General features: G+C 40.7%; 1 protein-coding gene across 6 annotated transcripts in view; it reads left to right on the top strand.

Moving 5' to 3' along the window:
* Positions 1–15,192, top strand: part of LOC129773449 (protein single-minded) — a 93,375-nt gene extending 78,183 nt beyond the window's left edge. For all 6 annotated transcript variants that reach the window (XM_055777059.1, XM_055777077.1, XM_055777061.1 and 3 more), the window contains 5 exons: positions 886–1,652; positions 7,746–7,951; positions 8,278–8,384; positions 8,545–8,692; positions 13,811–15,192. In XM_055777059.1, coding sequence (XP_055633034.1) covers positions 886–1,652; positions 7,746–7,951; positions 8,278–8,384; positions 8,545–8,692; positions 13,811–14,864 — 2,282 coding nt within the window. In that variant the 3' untranslated portion in view covers positions 14,865–15,192. The remainder of the gene's footprint in view (positions 1–885; positions 1,653–7,745; positions 7,952–8,277; positions 8,385–8,544; positions 8,693–13,810) is intronic.
* Positions 15,193–16,198: the final 1,006 nt, after the last annotated feature.

Consider the following 16,198-nt stretch of genomic DNA (forward strand, 5'->3'; position numbering starts at 1 on the left):
CGAGTCAACAAGCCGTGCATCCAAAAATCGCACATTAGATGAACGCGGACTCTTGCATCAAAGCGTTAAGAAACTTAATGCAGTGGCTAGCAAAGAGCTCAAAGTGGGACCTTATGAAAATGAATACCCGAAAAGGGTATTTATTCCACTAGCGTCCCCAAACATGGAGGGTCAAACAGTACTTCTGCGAGTGAATGCGTATCTTCAGTTTCGCGAGGCACATTTTTTTTGCTTGGCGATTTATTTGTTCTCTGTATTACCATCGACACAGTTACAGATTTTGTCAATCTTTCAATCGCTGGTTTACTTTCAACCCACGGAACACATAGCTTTATTCCTTCCAAACTCTTACGAAACAGTTTGTTCATGGTGCTGGCAAATTGTTTCCTCATTACTTCGATATAAAAGCAGCGTCCCCGTTCATAAAAAGGGAGGTAAACTCAAAACCCCTTGAAATGACAATTACATCAATACAACCACCGGGCGGAAAATGCCTCAAGGGGAAAGCCACCCTCTACACAGCAGTCACCCTGAACGAACGTATGCTTTTTGTTATTTTAGCGTTTGGAACCGTATCCCACGCCTCGCTTGCTGCTCCTGCTGAGCTTCCTGCTCGCTAATAGGATATCCTATGGTTACTTCCAGTGTGCCATTATACATCCAGTCCACCGACATGGGATAACAAAAGGGGGAAATAATGGGCGAACAAAGTGATAAAATTTATGCTGACAAATAAAAACACATTCTCGAGTGGATCAGTCTCCTCTGGCCGTACGTTTAATGACGCTAGCTTGCCGGCTAACAACAGCGAGACAACGAGAGAACGATGATGATGAATACCACTTAACACTGAGATTGTTTTCTTTTCTAATTATTCTTCCGTAGGTCTGGGAGATGCTTGGGGTTCCCAGCATGTGCCGACAAATCCACGCGATATGGCCATCAAAGAGCTAGGCTCTCATCTGCTGCAAACGCTGGATGGGTTCATCTTTGTGGTGGCCCCCGACGGCAAGATTATGTACATCTCCGAGACGGCCTCCGTACACTTGGGTCTGAGCCAGGTAGAACTAACTGGCAATTCTATCTTCGAATATATACACACCTACGACCAGGATGAAATGAACTCCGTACTCTCCCTGCAGCCGAATTTGTTTGCACCAAGCACACCGCCGCCACCACCACCCCCACCAGCGGCTACCATTTCGGCCCAAATACTTACCCAGCATCCCATGGGGAACTCTCCACCGGATGTGGCAGTTATCATCAGTCAGGGACCACCGTCTGAGTCACCCCCACAAAACACAAGCTGCCCACCCTCTCTATCCCCAAGCCACAGCATCCCTCCCGCCGTACAGCCTCATCTTGGGCCACCGCCTCAAGTACCACCGGGACTGTCACCCTCCACCGGACAGGTACCGCCACCGCATCTTACCCCGAACGTGCCACCCCCATCGAGTCATACCCAGCAGCAAGCAGCACAATCTCATCCGCACCATCATCCGCATCATCACCACCACCATCACCATCATCATCATCACCACTTCAGCCAGCACCAGCAGTCGCAAACAATCGAGATCGAGCGTACGTTCTTCCTGCGGATGAAGTGCGTGCTGGCTAAGCGGAACGCCGGTCTCACCACTTCCGGCTACAAGGTAAGATGGTCTCCCTTCTCATAGGTTCGCTTAGAATCGCGACACTGTCATCCTCGACGGCGCGCACAGTAACGTTCAAGTGTTTTGATTCAATTATACACTTCATTGCTTGGGGAAGGAAAAATCGAGTTTTATTGATCCTCTCGCTACATTTAATGCAAGCTTCATTCATACTCCCCGAAGTGATCTTTATTCGCGTTGTGATTTCAAATTTCAACACGATGCTATTGAGAATGATGCATTGATTGTGATTGTTTCAATTATTACTAAATGTGTATTGGTGAATTAATTTTGTCTGTGATGTTTCATTCAAGTGCAAATCAATAGACTCAACCAAATAAAACAAACATAAGCTAAAGCCCTGCTAATTTAGAATGGGTACGAAATGAGTGCATTAGCCCTACTGAAGGTGTGACCTGAAATTATTGTACTTAAACCGATTTATTCGATATGGATCTACAAAAAATACATGGTGGGACAGTTATGGATAGAATATCAACATGGGACAATTGAGCTTGATGTTGTTTTTTTAAAAGCTGGGAATAAACTGTAAGTTTTTTGTGTTTTTCCGTAAGATTATGCATAAAAAAACGTTTTATGAAGAAAAGTGAAAATCGTCAAAAAGTAACATGAGACAACTATGCGTAGAACGGCAGTATAGGAGTGAAAACATGTGAGAGATGGTCTCGGCGGTTCAAAGGTTTTTTTTTTCAATTTCGACCAAAAGGCGATACTCTGTGTATGATGAGACCAAAAGAGTATGATGAACAATGAGCTACTAAAACCAGGTGAAATGGTGAATACAGATCGGTTCCGACAACAAATGATAAATTTAAACTTTGGTTTGATGTAAGTGACATTACAGCATGACAACGGCAGCTGTAAAGCCGTAAAAATCGCAATAAGAACCCTTAATTTGGAAACGCCGCATTCCTCAGACCTCGCGCCATCCGATTATCACCTTTTTGCTTCAATGGGACTTCAATTGTTCTTTTAAACCATCCATTATTTTCAACAAATTTTGCAAAAACAGTTTGAACAGAGTCTATTACACAACGTGCAAAGACTACGCTATTCATTTTTGAGGTTGTGGAATTTGTTTTGAGCTTTCCAGCTGCACAAGCTCCTGCCCATACGATACATGATCCGCCACCAAAGTTCAGACTGGAGAAATATTGTTTCTCCTTACGCCATAATCCGTTGAATCCATCAGAACCTTCAAGGCAGAACTTTTTCTGTCACTGAAGATAACCCTAGAAAAGTTAAGAGAATCAAAAATGTCTCTTGACTTGTAAAATAGGTTATTTTTAATTTATAATCACTAATAATTGAAATTCATATAAGCCTACCATATCCCATCGCTCATCCATTAGAGTTTAAGCGAACCTCAGTCGTTTTTCCATACAAGAAGGTGCGAGACTACACCCAAACTAGCGTTGGCAGAAAACATTTCATTTTCGGCAGAGAAATGCTTTTTCGTGTGGTAAAGGGTGAAATGAACAAATAAAAGCATCTATTTCGAAAGTACAGGGTTTTCCATTTCGGGCTTCCGAAAGTATACAGCTCTGCGCTGACAACCGTTTGACATAGCTGTCAACCAAAGCGTCATATCGTTAGTTGAATGTCTGCCATTTTACAATATGGATCGTTTTAGCATCGCACAACGTGTTAATTTTGTTAAATTATACTATAAAAATGATGAAAAACCGGCAAATGTTTTTCGAGCATTACGGACGGATTTTGGTCGTCACAGAGCACACAATCGCTAATGTAGTGCGTAAATTCGAACAAACTGGATCCGTAGCGGATATTGTGAAACCTGTGCATCATCGTAATGGGCGTTCGGCCGAAAATATTGCTGCTGTTGCTGCCAGTGTGGAGGATGACCCGAATGTTTCGATTCCACGGCGTGCTCAGCAATTGGGCTTGTCAAACACATCATTGTGGCGAATTTTGCATTTGGACTTTGCACCTACATCCATATGAAGTCCAACTGGTACAAAAATTAGAGCGTGGTGACCATGGAATGCGTCGGGCATACGTCGATTGGGCGAACGAACAACAGCAGAAAAATGCTGAATTTTCGCATCAAATTTTCTTCAGCGATGAGGCACATTTCGAGCTCGGTGGCTATGTGAACACCCAAAATTTCCGTATATGGGGCTCAGAAAATCCACACGTGATTGTTGAGAGGCCATTGCATTCGCCAAAAGTCACTGTTTGGTGCGCATTATGGTCTGGTGGAGTCATCGGGCCGTATTTCTTTGAAAATGAGGACGGCGAGACGGTAACTGTGAATGGTGAGCGCTATGGCCGCATGTTAACCGATTTTTTTTGCCACAAATTGAAGATATGGATACGGATGATATGTGGTTTCAGCAGGACGGCGCCACGTGCCACACAACACGACCGAACATGGCCATATTGCGAACGAAATTTGAGGGACGCATAATTTCGCGTTTTGGTGATGCCAATTGGCCGTCCAGATCATGCGATTTGAACTCGCTAGACTTTTTTTGTGGGGTTATGCGAAAGACCGTGTCTATGCCAACTCTCCGCAAACTCTTGAACATTTGAAAGACAATCGTGAAGTTATGACCGAGATACCGCCCCATATGTGCCGAAAAGTCATCGAAAATTACCTGTTTCGGATCAAGGTGTGCGAGGAAGCCCTAGGTAAACATTTGAATGATGTTGTATTTCACACATAATGGCATAAACCAAACTTTAATTTGAAATAAAAGTTTCATCGAAATTCGGATTCTAAGTGTGTTTTATTTTAATTTACTTTCTGAATTTAAAGTTGGAAAACCCTGTATGTATGAGAGCAGACATCTCTTTCTCAAAGACTGAACCAAAAAAGTCCAAATGCTGTCAATGGGAATCGTACCACAGCTGTCCGGAATACAATGCTGTTTTACACGATCACGCTATCCACATAGCCACTGGTGTTATTGCATAAATGCGGGCTAATATTACACCTCATTATAAAATGAAGTTGGAAAGTGTTTTCTAAGAGTGAAAAGAAGAGCACAAACGTGTATTTATATCTTTCTCGGTCTGGGCCGTGTATGTGGCAAAGTATGCGAAAAGATTTAATGCGTGCTTATTTGGAATGTGTCTCTTGTTTCGCTCGCTCATATTGCTCTCATATTGCTAAAGCATATATATCATACAAATACTATACCAATATGGAAGAGTAGCACATTTTCTGTTATTTTAAGGCTCATTTAATCCCTTGAACTTTTCTGAACAAACTGACGTTATGACGTTAAATGACAAATATGGCTAATGACAGTATTGAATTGAATGAATATGAACCGTAAGTTTCTACATCAATCTCTCCTCTTAAAACTAAGAAAATTTAATCGACTGCCAGAGCAGTGCTGACTTAAAATAAATTGTCGTTCAAGGGGTTAATGTAATAAAACGGGATACCAATACATGCGCTAGAAATTAAGTGTAAAACTAATAATATTAGTGTAAACAACTTGTAATATTGGACTTGTAGATTTGTACTTCTTGATTCATTATGTAACGGGAATCTGCAAGTTACAAGTTACAAGAGTAATATTATCAGTGAGTTTTGATTAGCCAACAGAGCCCTGGTATCAGTGATTGGTGCTGAAGTGACGGAAATAGACCGACGGAGTATAAGCGAAGATAGTAGCAAGACAGCTCCAGGCTCCAGGTTTACTCACTGTTCATTTGATCAGGTAGTATTGATTTAACTAGCAATGAAGGAACAATGCACTCTAAGTAATATTGCTGGTGTTTAAATAATTCTGAATATCGGTCTCTGTATGGTCAGTGATGACCATATCCTCTGTGTAGCGAATGGAAACTTAAATTCACCCAACTACTCCGTCATCCTCAACGAGAGCGCTCCTCTTTGGTCTACAATCACCATAGTTCTAAATATGTGCAAGCGCAAGATGATGGAAGATCAGTTTTTTTTTCACTCAACACTCGGTCGCGCTAGAGTGTGGAAAGAGAGCGCACAAACTCTCTACAGAGCAGCGGATAGATTCACTGGAGAGTACACTCTGATGAGCTGAGCTAATGATAATGAGAACAGAAATGGATTTCAATTAACTTAGCGCTGTGGTTCGCTGAAAAAAGAGAACCAAGGTGAAACATGCGTGTGTATTATATGTCGAATGAGATTGCACTCCTCAGTATACTCTTCAATGTACTCTACAGTGAACTCCTCGGTGTAGCAAAGTGCGGACCAGCGCGCTTCAATGCTGGTCTTCGCACACTCGAACTCCCAAGAGTAAAGAGAGTGTAAGAGAGTGTGCCACTCGACCCGTGAAAACATGTAGCATATTTTTAGCAAAGCAAACTCATTTTTCCTTCAGTAGAGTTATTATTGAACTTAAAACTGTGTTAATCGTCGATTTCAGTTTTAGTAAGTTAATCGAACTGAGAGAATCAGACGGTAAGTAAATGAACGCGGTATTTATTCCAGAAGGCGATAAAGTGCCCGCGGAAGTGTATCGCGCAACCGAAAAGGCAAAGTGTCCCATCGCAAAGCAGGGAAACAAAAGAACATTTAACAGTGAATGGCGTGGATTTGAGTTATTTTCTTGGGGAAAACTTTTTTTATGCGGTCCCTAACTACCGCACAAAAATTTTTTTTTTTTAAATGTGTACCGAACACGATTTTTTAAAGCAGCTGGTAAAGTTTTGCACGATTTTTTTTTATGCGACTTTTTTTGTGCGGTCCCTATCCCCCGCACAAAAAAGTTTTGCCTGTAGTACACAAATCTTGTTCACATTTCATGAATGTTATAATACTTTGGTTTTAGTCTAAGACATCGCAACATGGGGTCGGAAAATGTTATGCTGCAGGATCACTCTAAATTGTCTCTCGTTATTCGTCTTGCAATATGGGAACGGGGAGTAACATTAAAACGTTAAGAAGAGCTTGGGTTGTATCATTGTAAACTTGAATGCAGTTTTCATATACCACTAGCTGACCTGGCGAATTTCATCCTGCCCAAAATTGATTTTTTGATATGAATACTTTCAAACATCTACGTTTTCTTACTAAGCGAACGTTCGTGAGTTCAATCGCAGAACCCTTCATTGATTGAGTACCCTTTGACTTTTTACAATTTACTTTTACTATAAGTTTTCTAGTACTTCTATCAAAATTCGTTATTATAATATAAAATTATTTTCAGACACAATTTTTGTTCAAGATTCTTCAACCACTTACAAATAACATGTTTCTTCGTTGCATGGAATACACGTTTGATACAGAGAATATTACAAAATAAGGACGGCTCAAATCGGACCATTGCTTCGGGTTTTGCGCTTACCAACACATTTGGCTTACCATTTTTATTTATAGAGATATACTCGTATGTAACAAATTGGCGTGGCAATAGCTAAAAATTGAAAGCAATGACTTCGACTCCGTCTGTGTTTCTATCGTTGCTAGGTCAAAACTACGCGAGACAGAGCAATACAGTCGAAGTCAGACAATGTTCCGCTAAATTAAGATTTAAAGCGCAAAGTTCAACATCCAGCATAAACTCCCACTCTTCGTGGAAACTCATGCAGCGCGCTTATCGAACACAAGGCGAACACATATCGCGAGAATCGACGCGAGAGTTCGCTTTCCGAAAACAAGCAATTATACGTGACTCCGAAGACAAAACATATACCCAAACTCGTCGAGTGCACTCCGGATGGATCATACAAACTGCAACGGGCCGGGGTTTTATGTTTCATCTCGTTTTTGGAATAACAGGAAAAAAACAAAACAAAGCTCGCGATGCCGCGACATTAGCCGAAGGGGTAAATCTTCAACCGCTGCACTTATCTCGGCGAAGGGCGTCTCATTAGCATCGGGAGAAGAATAAAATACAACACACTCGAGCAATTAATCAATTATTCAATCTTTTTTTTAAGATCAAACGTAGAAAATGCAGCAGAAGCTGAAGAAGTGTTCACATATTCCACTTCTTGATTAACGTCTAATTTTGAATCAACAGCAAAAAGTTAATGAAATGCAGAGTCATGTCTACGATTACGATTTCTTTTAATTGCCCCAGTACTGAACTATTCTTCCCAACATTCCAGGTAATCCACTGTTCCGGTTATTTGAAGGCGCGAATCTACCCGGGCGATTCGACATACGGCGACGGACACAGTTGTATACAAAATCTGGGCCTGGTAGCCGTTGGTCACTCGCTGCCTCCATCTGCCATCACCGAAATCAAGCTGCATCAGAATATGTTCATGTTTCGAGCCAGCATGGATTTAAAGCTCATATTCCTCGACGCCAAGTAAGTTTGTTTATATCTCTCTGTGTCTCGATGATATGGTAAATAAATTACTCCGTACTCGAAAATAACAAGATGCAATTGTAACATGATAGGGCACTATTAAGTGTCACCTCGGCTCCGGTTCTCCGGAAGTAAACAATCCACCGAATCGAGTGCCGATGCTGAAGCAAGTGTAGATATTCTTCTGCTGGCTTTATTTGCCCTGCCAAATCCGTGGGACGTGTCGAATCTTGTTTGTTGCGAGGGCTACCTCTACCGCTCGGGATTCCGTTATTTGCGTTGCGTTACTATAGGTAGTGTTTTTTTTTCCTTCTGCCGCATTTCAGGGTGTCCCAGCTGACTGGATACGAACCGCAGGATCTGATTGAGAAAACACTGTACCAGTATATTCATGCGTCCGATATCCTGCACATGCGGTATTCCCACCAAATATGTAAGTAGCTGGCTACTGTGTATTTGCTATAAACAAGCGCAGCAGAGAGTGCAAGCTAATGAGCGATAAAATAGGGGGCGGATCGAATTACATTGAGGTTTTTTTTTCTTCTTCTCTGTTCTCTTCTATCTTCCCGTTCTCATTCTTCGCGCCTCATCAGTGATGTACAAGGGACAAGTGACAACAAAGTACTATCGGTTTCTGACAAAGGGCGGCGGATGGACGTGGGTGCAATCGTATGCCACCGTCGTGCACAACACCCGCTCCTCGCGGCCGCACTGCATCGTCAGTGTCAATTACGTGTTGAGGTGAGTGTTTAGCTCGAAACTTTTATTACGATTTCTAGCAACCAGAGATGCTTTGTTCGGAACGGTTCCTATTGGCTGTGTGTACTGTATCAGTTGTACGCAGAATCGAACAAAGTTACAGTGATACATACTCGTAATCGTACTCCATAATGCAGATCTCTATTCCCTTCTTTGAAAAGTCGAAAACAAGCTTTCGGAACATTCTATTTAGATAAAATCATATTGCCATGTGAGAGTTAAAAGGTTTGCTATCTGTTTTCAGAATAATGGTTTCTACTTCTCTAAGAATGGCGAATGTATGTGCGATTATATGAAAATTGATTCAAACTCATATTCGTACGCTGATTGAAATTTCAACCCGATTTATAAGGCGTTGATCAATTTTAGAATTCCATCATTAGTATGGTATCCCTTGTTCATTGCAACTATCTGCCTGGTGGAGTACGATTACGAGTTTGTATCACTGTATATAGAAACATACGGCCTATGTATTGTTATTGAGATAACACATTTCACATCGGAAACAATTACTAAAATCACAATCACTTCCTTTTTATGAAATCAGAAACAAAATTGTAATACTAATGAAATACCTGTCTTCTGGTTTCTTATCATTTTTTTTTCACTTGGTCGGGGTTCTGCCAAAACGAACGAAGTATCAAATAAATATTTTGAGATATTTCAATTTAAAGTTTGGGCTACCACTAATTGACCGTGAATAATCAAATCTACTCCCGTGGCCGAGTGGTTAGCGTCCCACATTATCATGCCGGGGGTTCGGGTTCGATTCCCGTTCTGGCCGGGGGATTTTCGTCAAAGGAATTTCTTCCGACTCCGCACTGTGATCTAGCGTATCCTAGAGCTTGCTACTCCAGAATACATTCAAGGTGTGTTATCCGGCATAGAAATCTCAACTACTAACTACTAACTAACAAAAAAAATGACGCAAGTAGTACCTATGTTGAGAAAGCAAAAGTTTCACTGGGAACGTTAATGCCATCCAAGAAGAAGAATCAAATCTACTATTTTATTGCTCACGTGTTACAAACAGGATGGACCTGATTATCGAATACACTTCATGGTGGAAACGAAATAAACAGCTCGCCATTGAACTACGTTTTACGAGTTAGTGAAGTGTCGAAGATAATAATGAGTTTTCAGGCAGAATAAGCACTTTTCAAATAAAAAATCATTAATGAAAATTAACTTCTTTGTATCAAACTGGTATTCAATGTGAGTGGTAAACTTAGTTTTTCTTCATGTAATATAATAATCTTATACAAAAATAATTTGATATTATAATGATAAGTTTAGTGGGAAACTAATCTCGTATCCAGATGTCGACACCGTACCGCTGTCATCTCGGATACGTTTCATTCCGTTTCCACCGTCAAGTGTATTCGTGGTGTATTCGAGAATCAGGCCCGACATCTTCGACGCACTGAGATTATGAATACCTGTAAAATAACACGCAAATATAGACTAAGTTCACTTTGCCAGAATGAAAATTAAAGAATATAGTTTTCAGTTCAGTGTGGTTGGATGTATTTTAGTCTAAATAATTACTGCAACAATAATACTAAAATGATTGAAATTTGACAGATGTTGCTCAAAAGACATTTTGTCATAACAGTTGTTTGGGCAACCACAGACGTAATTGGCTTGAATCTTCTTGGCCACAACTACTGCCTCTCGTGTGTTGATATATAGTTTGCCTGCATCTCTATTACCCTTACGTAGGTTTTTCTTCCGAAATTCAGTCTCAGCGTTCATATGTTTTTGAGACACACCGACGAATCCACGTTCTCCTGGTGAGAATCTGAAACGACTTTAATAGATTCAAAAGTAACATTTGTTTCTGATTCTTAAATGTTATGATTGAAGATAATTTCAAAAAATGTTCAGCCAAAGAGAACCAAGTTAAAAATTGTCACCTAGTGTACCATTGCTTCTTGAATTTCGGACCTCCATAACCAAGTCTTTCTTAATAACATAATACTCCTTTTCACGTTGTGAGCGCACATCTTCGACGATTTCGGATTTAGAGTCTTCAAGAAAGTGGAAAACAAAATTATGTGGCTGCTAGATACACAAAACTTCACTCTCTTTGCAGCCAGAGCGAACCAAGTACATGCAATATCATTATACAACAGATTTGTGTTTTGTAACGACTCTTGGCTAATTTCATAAATAGAATGTATATTGACTAACTTTTGCTGTTTTTGACAATATAATATCCTAATAAATGAAAATAAATTGACCTAAAAATGCATTACAATTGGTTCGTTATGGCTGAACGCAATTTTAAAAAATTCTAATCAGCCCTCTTAACACGGTCGCTAGCTACAACTTTTTTCCAAATTTTTGCCAGAGCTCGAATACTGTTACGATAAAAGTCTTCACAATATCGGAGGAATATGGCGGGTGGGATAGAATTGTAGAATCACTTATTTGTGCATCTGCTCGTATTGTGGCCATTTTTGCGCTGTTCAAACGCTTCAAATGAATGCGATACCGTTCCCCAGTGATGGATTTGTTCGATAACAGCAATAATACAACGACATAATTAACACCGATCTGGTTCCCCAGATACACTGCATCTCTCGATGCGCTCCATTTTTGACAAATGTTTTAGTTGTATTATAGTGACTTCCAGTCTTTTGCCTGGTGTGTCACTCGGACCTCGACTTTACATAAATTTCAAAGAAAGAATATCGGGGGTGAGAACTTGGGAACTTGGGACTTGGGTTTACGAGTTTGACATGCAAAGAAAGCCAACAAAAAAGCTTCGCATTGGGGCCACTAAATTGAACCTAATTTGAAAAAGCTATGTTGACTTCTTTTTGATTGTAGCGGTTTTGTGCACTCAGAATTATATAAACGTTAGCGACATTTGAGAGCTGAATCTACGAGAATGTTACAACAAATTCACGGATCAGAAACACATAAAAAATCCTCTACGATAATCACTTTTCTGATTACTTATTACTACTATTACACCTAATTGCACTGACGCGCAGACGCAAGACAGTGGGGAATTATTATAAACTGCATTTGCGAAAAAAATATTTTTCAGACGTTGAGCAGAGGTTTTTCTCCACGCGAAATTACTCCGGTGGGAAAGTTCTGAATAAAAGATGTAAAGCCGCATTGCAAACTATCTGATCTTTCATTGAAGTTTTGTTCGCAAAAGGGAGATGGAGAATCGATGGAAGCCGACGCGAAGTATATTTTCATCGAGTCTTATCCTCCGATTTGTGAACAAATATTCAAAAAAAAAAGATCAGAAAGTTTACAGTGCGGAATCACATGTGAGCATTCTTGGTTTTAAGCCTTGTTAATGATGGTGGTGGCATAGGAGTATCGTAAGTTTCTTGGTTTTTTTTCCAAAAATAATGCCTTATTCTGCAAAAATGGTTTCGAATTTAATACAGTAGAGCCCCGATTATCCGCGAGCGGATGATCCGCGGTGCGGTTTATCCGCGAAAGCGAGTTCTATAGTAATTCTATGAACCTTTCCTGAATTTGTTAATGAGTGGTAGGTTTTTGTTATTTTGTTTTGATCATTACTTTCCATTATTGGGCAACTGGTGTTCACGACCTTACAGATGGATGGTTTAATGCTTCCTGTATTGTAAAACATAGCTTTCATGCTGAAATATCTTTTTTTGTGTTTGCACCTCATTTTTAGTCATTATTGTGTTATCCGCGATTTTCGTGATCCGCGGTGAGTTTGCCCGACTATTCCGCGGATAATCGGGGTTCTACTATATTCAAGATATTGCCCATCGCTAGTCACAGCTTTTTCCCATCTTTCTGGCAATTCACGGATCCCTTTGCGGAAATAAACGGCCGGTTTGTCGGCTAACCACGAATCGATCCAATTTTAGACTTCATCAAAATTGGAGAAGTGCTGGTCAACCAGGCCATGTTGCATCGATCGACAAAGATAGTAATCGGACGGAACAAAGTCTGGAGAATACGGCGGGTGGGATAGGACCTCCCATTTCAGCGTTTCCAAGTATGTTTTGGCCGGTTTCACGACATGCGACTGAGCATTGTCGTGCTGCAAAGTAAATTTATCGTGTCTTTGCTCGTATTGTGGCCGTTTTTCCTGCAGTGCACGGCTCAAACGCATCCATTGTCGTTGGTAGAGATCCCTCGTGATGGTTTCATTTGGTTTTAGCAGCTCATAGTACACCACACCTAGCTGGTCCCACCAAATAGACAGCATAACCTTCTGGCAGTGAATATTCCGCGCGGCCGTCGATGTTGATGCATGGCCGGGGAATCCATACGTTGCCCGACGGATTCAATGCAAAAAAAAAACCCTTTCTTTTATGCCGTTGGAGCAGTTGTTCGCACGTGAAAAAACAGCGTTCGACGTCTCGTGGCTTCAGTTCATACGGCACCCAATGTCCTATCTTTCGAGTCATTCCCATTGCTTTTAAACGATCGGATATGGTTCGCTGAGCTACTCGAAGTGTATCTGCAAGTTATTGTTGCGTTTGTTACGGATCCTGATCGAGTAAAGCCTCCAATTCTTCATCTACAAACTTTTTTGGCGGTCCGGAACGTTCTTCGTCTTCCAAGTCAAAATTACGACTTTTAAACCGTGCCAACCACGTCTGACACGTACGCTCAGTTGGAGGATGGTCACCATAAACTTCCATCAAAATGCGATGACTTTCCGCAGTTTTTTCTTCACATTGAAGTCCCCGCAAAACACACGTTGGTACGAAATTCGACAAATTCGAAGTGGCAAAAAACTATGTTGTTTACGCTTCAACTTTTTGACATATACTGAAAAAGACGCACAATGACAGTAGCCTTCCAACGAATGTCTGGAAATTTGATTCACTGGATAATAATAAAGTTACGCCATCTGTTGTAAAACCGAAGAAACTTACCGGTATACCTAATAGAATCACCTATGACTGTAGTATGTATGCCTAGGCGAATATATGCATCAAGTGCATTGTCAATAAGTACACACATTTCGACATATAGTCAGCTGGTGTATTGTTCTCATTGCAACAAGCTATTACATTCTTATCGCCAAACGTTTATTGTAGCACAGAATTATAACTCAAAAACATTTTTTCTATTTCTTTGCAGCGATCAAGAAGCACGCGATCTACTTCTGAACGAAGTCCAAGGTCCAATGATACCAAAGCTCGAGATCAAAACTCCGGCATCAACGCCCGCGCATGTAGCAGTTGCGCCAACGACTCCTATCTCACCCCCGCAACATACCGCCATGCAAATGCAGCCTCAGCCACCACCACCTGGACAGCAGTTGTCTGCACCTTCACAGCACCAGCCAGCGCCAATCCTCCCGCCACACAACCCGTTGCTGGTGAAAGAAATGACCAACTACCTTCAGCTGCATCAGTTCGACGATGACAGTAGCCTTCACCAGATGGTCCAAAGTAGTGTTCTCCAGCAGCAGCATCAGCACCCGAATCATGGTGCAGGTGGTCAGGATTTCGACCAGCAGTACAGCAGTCAGGGAAATTTTATGATAGATTCCAACCAATCGATGTCCCAAGGAACGCCCAGCGAGTTTCTCGATACGTACTACGATCCGTTCTATCAACCGTACGATCCCCAGACGGATGGCCCGAACGTGCTTCGACCGTTCTCGGCCAGCTCCAACAGCTGTAGCAGCTCAGATGGGGAGGCACACCTGAATGCTACCTATATTCCGAGCACCACCCTGATACCACCGCATCAGCAACCTTCGTACGATGAAATAAATCAACACTTTGGGCTGAACTGTTTCAATAACAACAGCAACGGCAGCAGTGGCGTTACCTCTAACGGTCATCATTTGAATGGAAACCACAATGTAAACAATCATAATCTTCACAATCAACACGGTGGAAGTAGCACAGCTGCTAGTAGTAGTAATCAGAACAACAACAACAACAACAACAACAACAATGGTCATCACGATAATGGCTTCTTGGACGAGTTCAAGACGAGCCATCATCATCATCATCATCATCCGCAGCAACAACATCACCATGGTAACGGTAGTAGCCATCATCAGCACACCACGCAGCATCACCATCATCACCACAGCCACAATGGGCCGCAATACACCAGCGTGATTGTGGAACCGCAAAACTATCCTCTGCCTGTCGCACAAAACGAATTTGTGCATTAGAAGATCGGAGATTTAAGAAAAAAAAAAAGATCGGAGATTTTGCGCTCTCATTTTTAACTTGTTCATTGGTACTCTTGTTTGGTTTATCATTCTTTTCGCTGCGGATCTGAATCGGTGTTGATTCGGGCTGCAGAGAAACAAAAAACAAGACTGCAGGCAGTTGGTAATGTCTAATGTTTTTTTTTCGTTAGAGCGGTATGATATTAGTACTGTAATCAGTTTTTGCTGTTATTTCTATGTGTATAGTATTTATTTAGGATAATAACTGTAAATATTTGATATAAACATTTAACTTGTGTAAGTAAAAGAGTGGAATACTATTGAAATATATATAGCGAAAATGAATGGAAAAGAAATTTTTTATTTGCGCCATTCATAATTATGTTTTCCGAAAAAAGTTTTCCCTAGCATTTAGTTCATACTGAGAATAATAACATAAATTATTCTCTCACAACTGTTTCCGATTGATAGAGAAACAGTATTGTACGGATAGTAATGCGAATAGGGCTTATAAATATGGCTCGCCTTTTTCAATAGTTTTGCTAATACCGTTACTTATGCATGTAATGGATTGTCCGGATAGTGTGTACCAATTTTCAGGAGTAATTCAAAAGCAGCATTTTTGTAGGTAGACTTACAGTTAGTGAAAGTGCGGGTAAGACGGACAATGGGAGTAAAATGACCATATGATTGATTTGTATACAAGAAACCTGTTTTTGCGCGGTTTTTTTGTGCGATTTTTTTTTGGTGCGGTTCCTGTTCTTGTGCGGTTTTTTTTGTGCAATTTTTTGAACGAATATTAAAAGAAGCATATTTGACGAAGTTATCGTCCGTTTAGTTTTTTTCGATGGTTTATATGCATTTCAGTGCGAAAAAAGCATATTTGCGTCTAAATTATCCACTTCTCAAATCCTTCCCATCCTTCCATCAAATGCTCTAAGTTGCGCATGGCATTTCTAATACTAAGATAAGATCAGACAATAGGGGGTCTTTTACGGACCAAATTTCTGTCAGTCGTTCTGATTTCTAATTGGCTGATTTCGATAAATTTTGTAAACAAAGTTGAATTTTCAGTGTTGCCAATAAAAATAAATAGCGTTGGATTTGTATTGAATTCAGAAATAGTGAATTTAATGAATATTACGATATTTAGTTGGAATTATATGCAGGTTATGTATGTGTTTTTTCACAATGGAATAAAGTGAACGGCAAAACACTCGTTTGTCAATTTAGCTTCGTTAGGTCCCCAATGCGATTTCACATTTCGGAATATAATTTCCATTGCTAATGAGAAATGGAAAGTCTCATCATTCACTATGCAGATGGGAGAGTTG

This window comes from Toxorhynchites rutilus, chromosome 1 (genome assembly GCF_029784135.1).
Source record: "Toxorhynchites rutilus septentrionalis strain SRP chromosome 1, ASM2978413v1, whole genome shotgun sequence".
NCBI classification, from domain to species: Eukaryota; Metazoa; Arthropoda; class Insecta; order Diptera; family Culicidae; genus Toxorhynchites; species Toxorhynchites rutilus.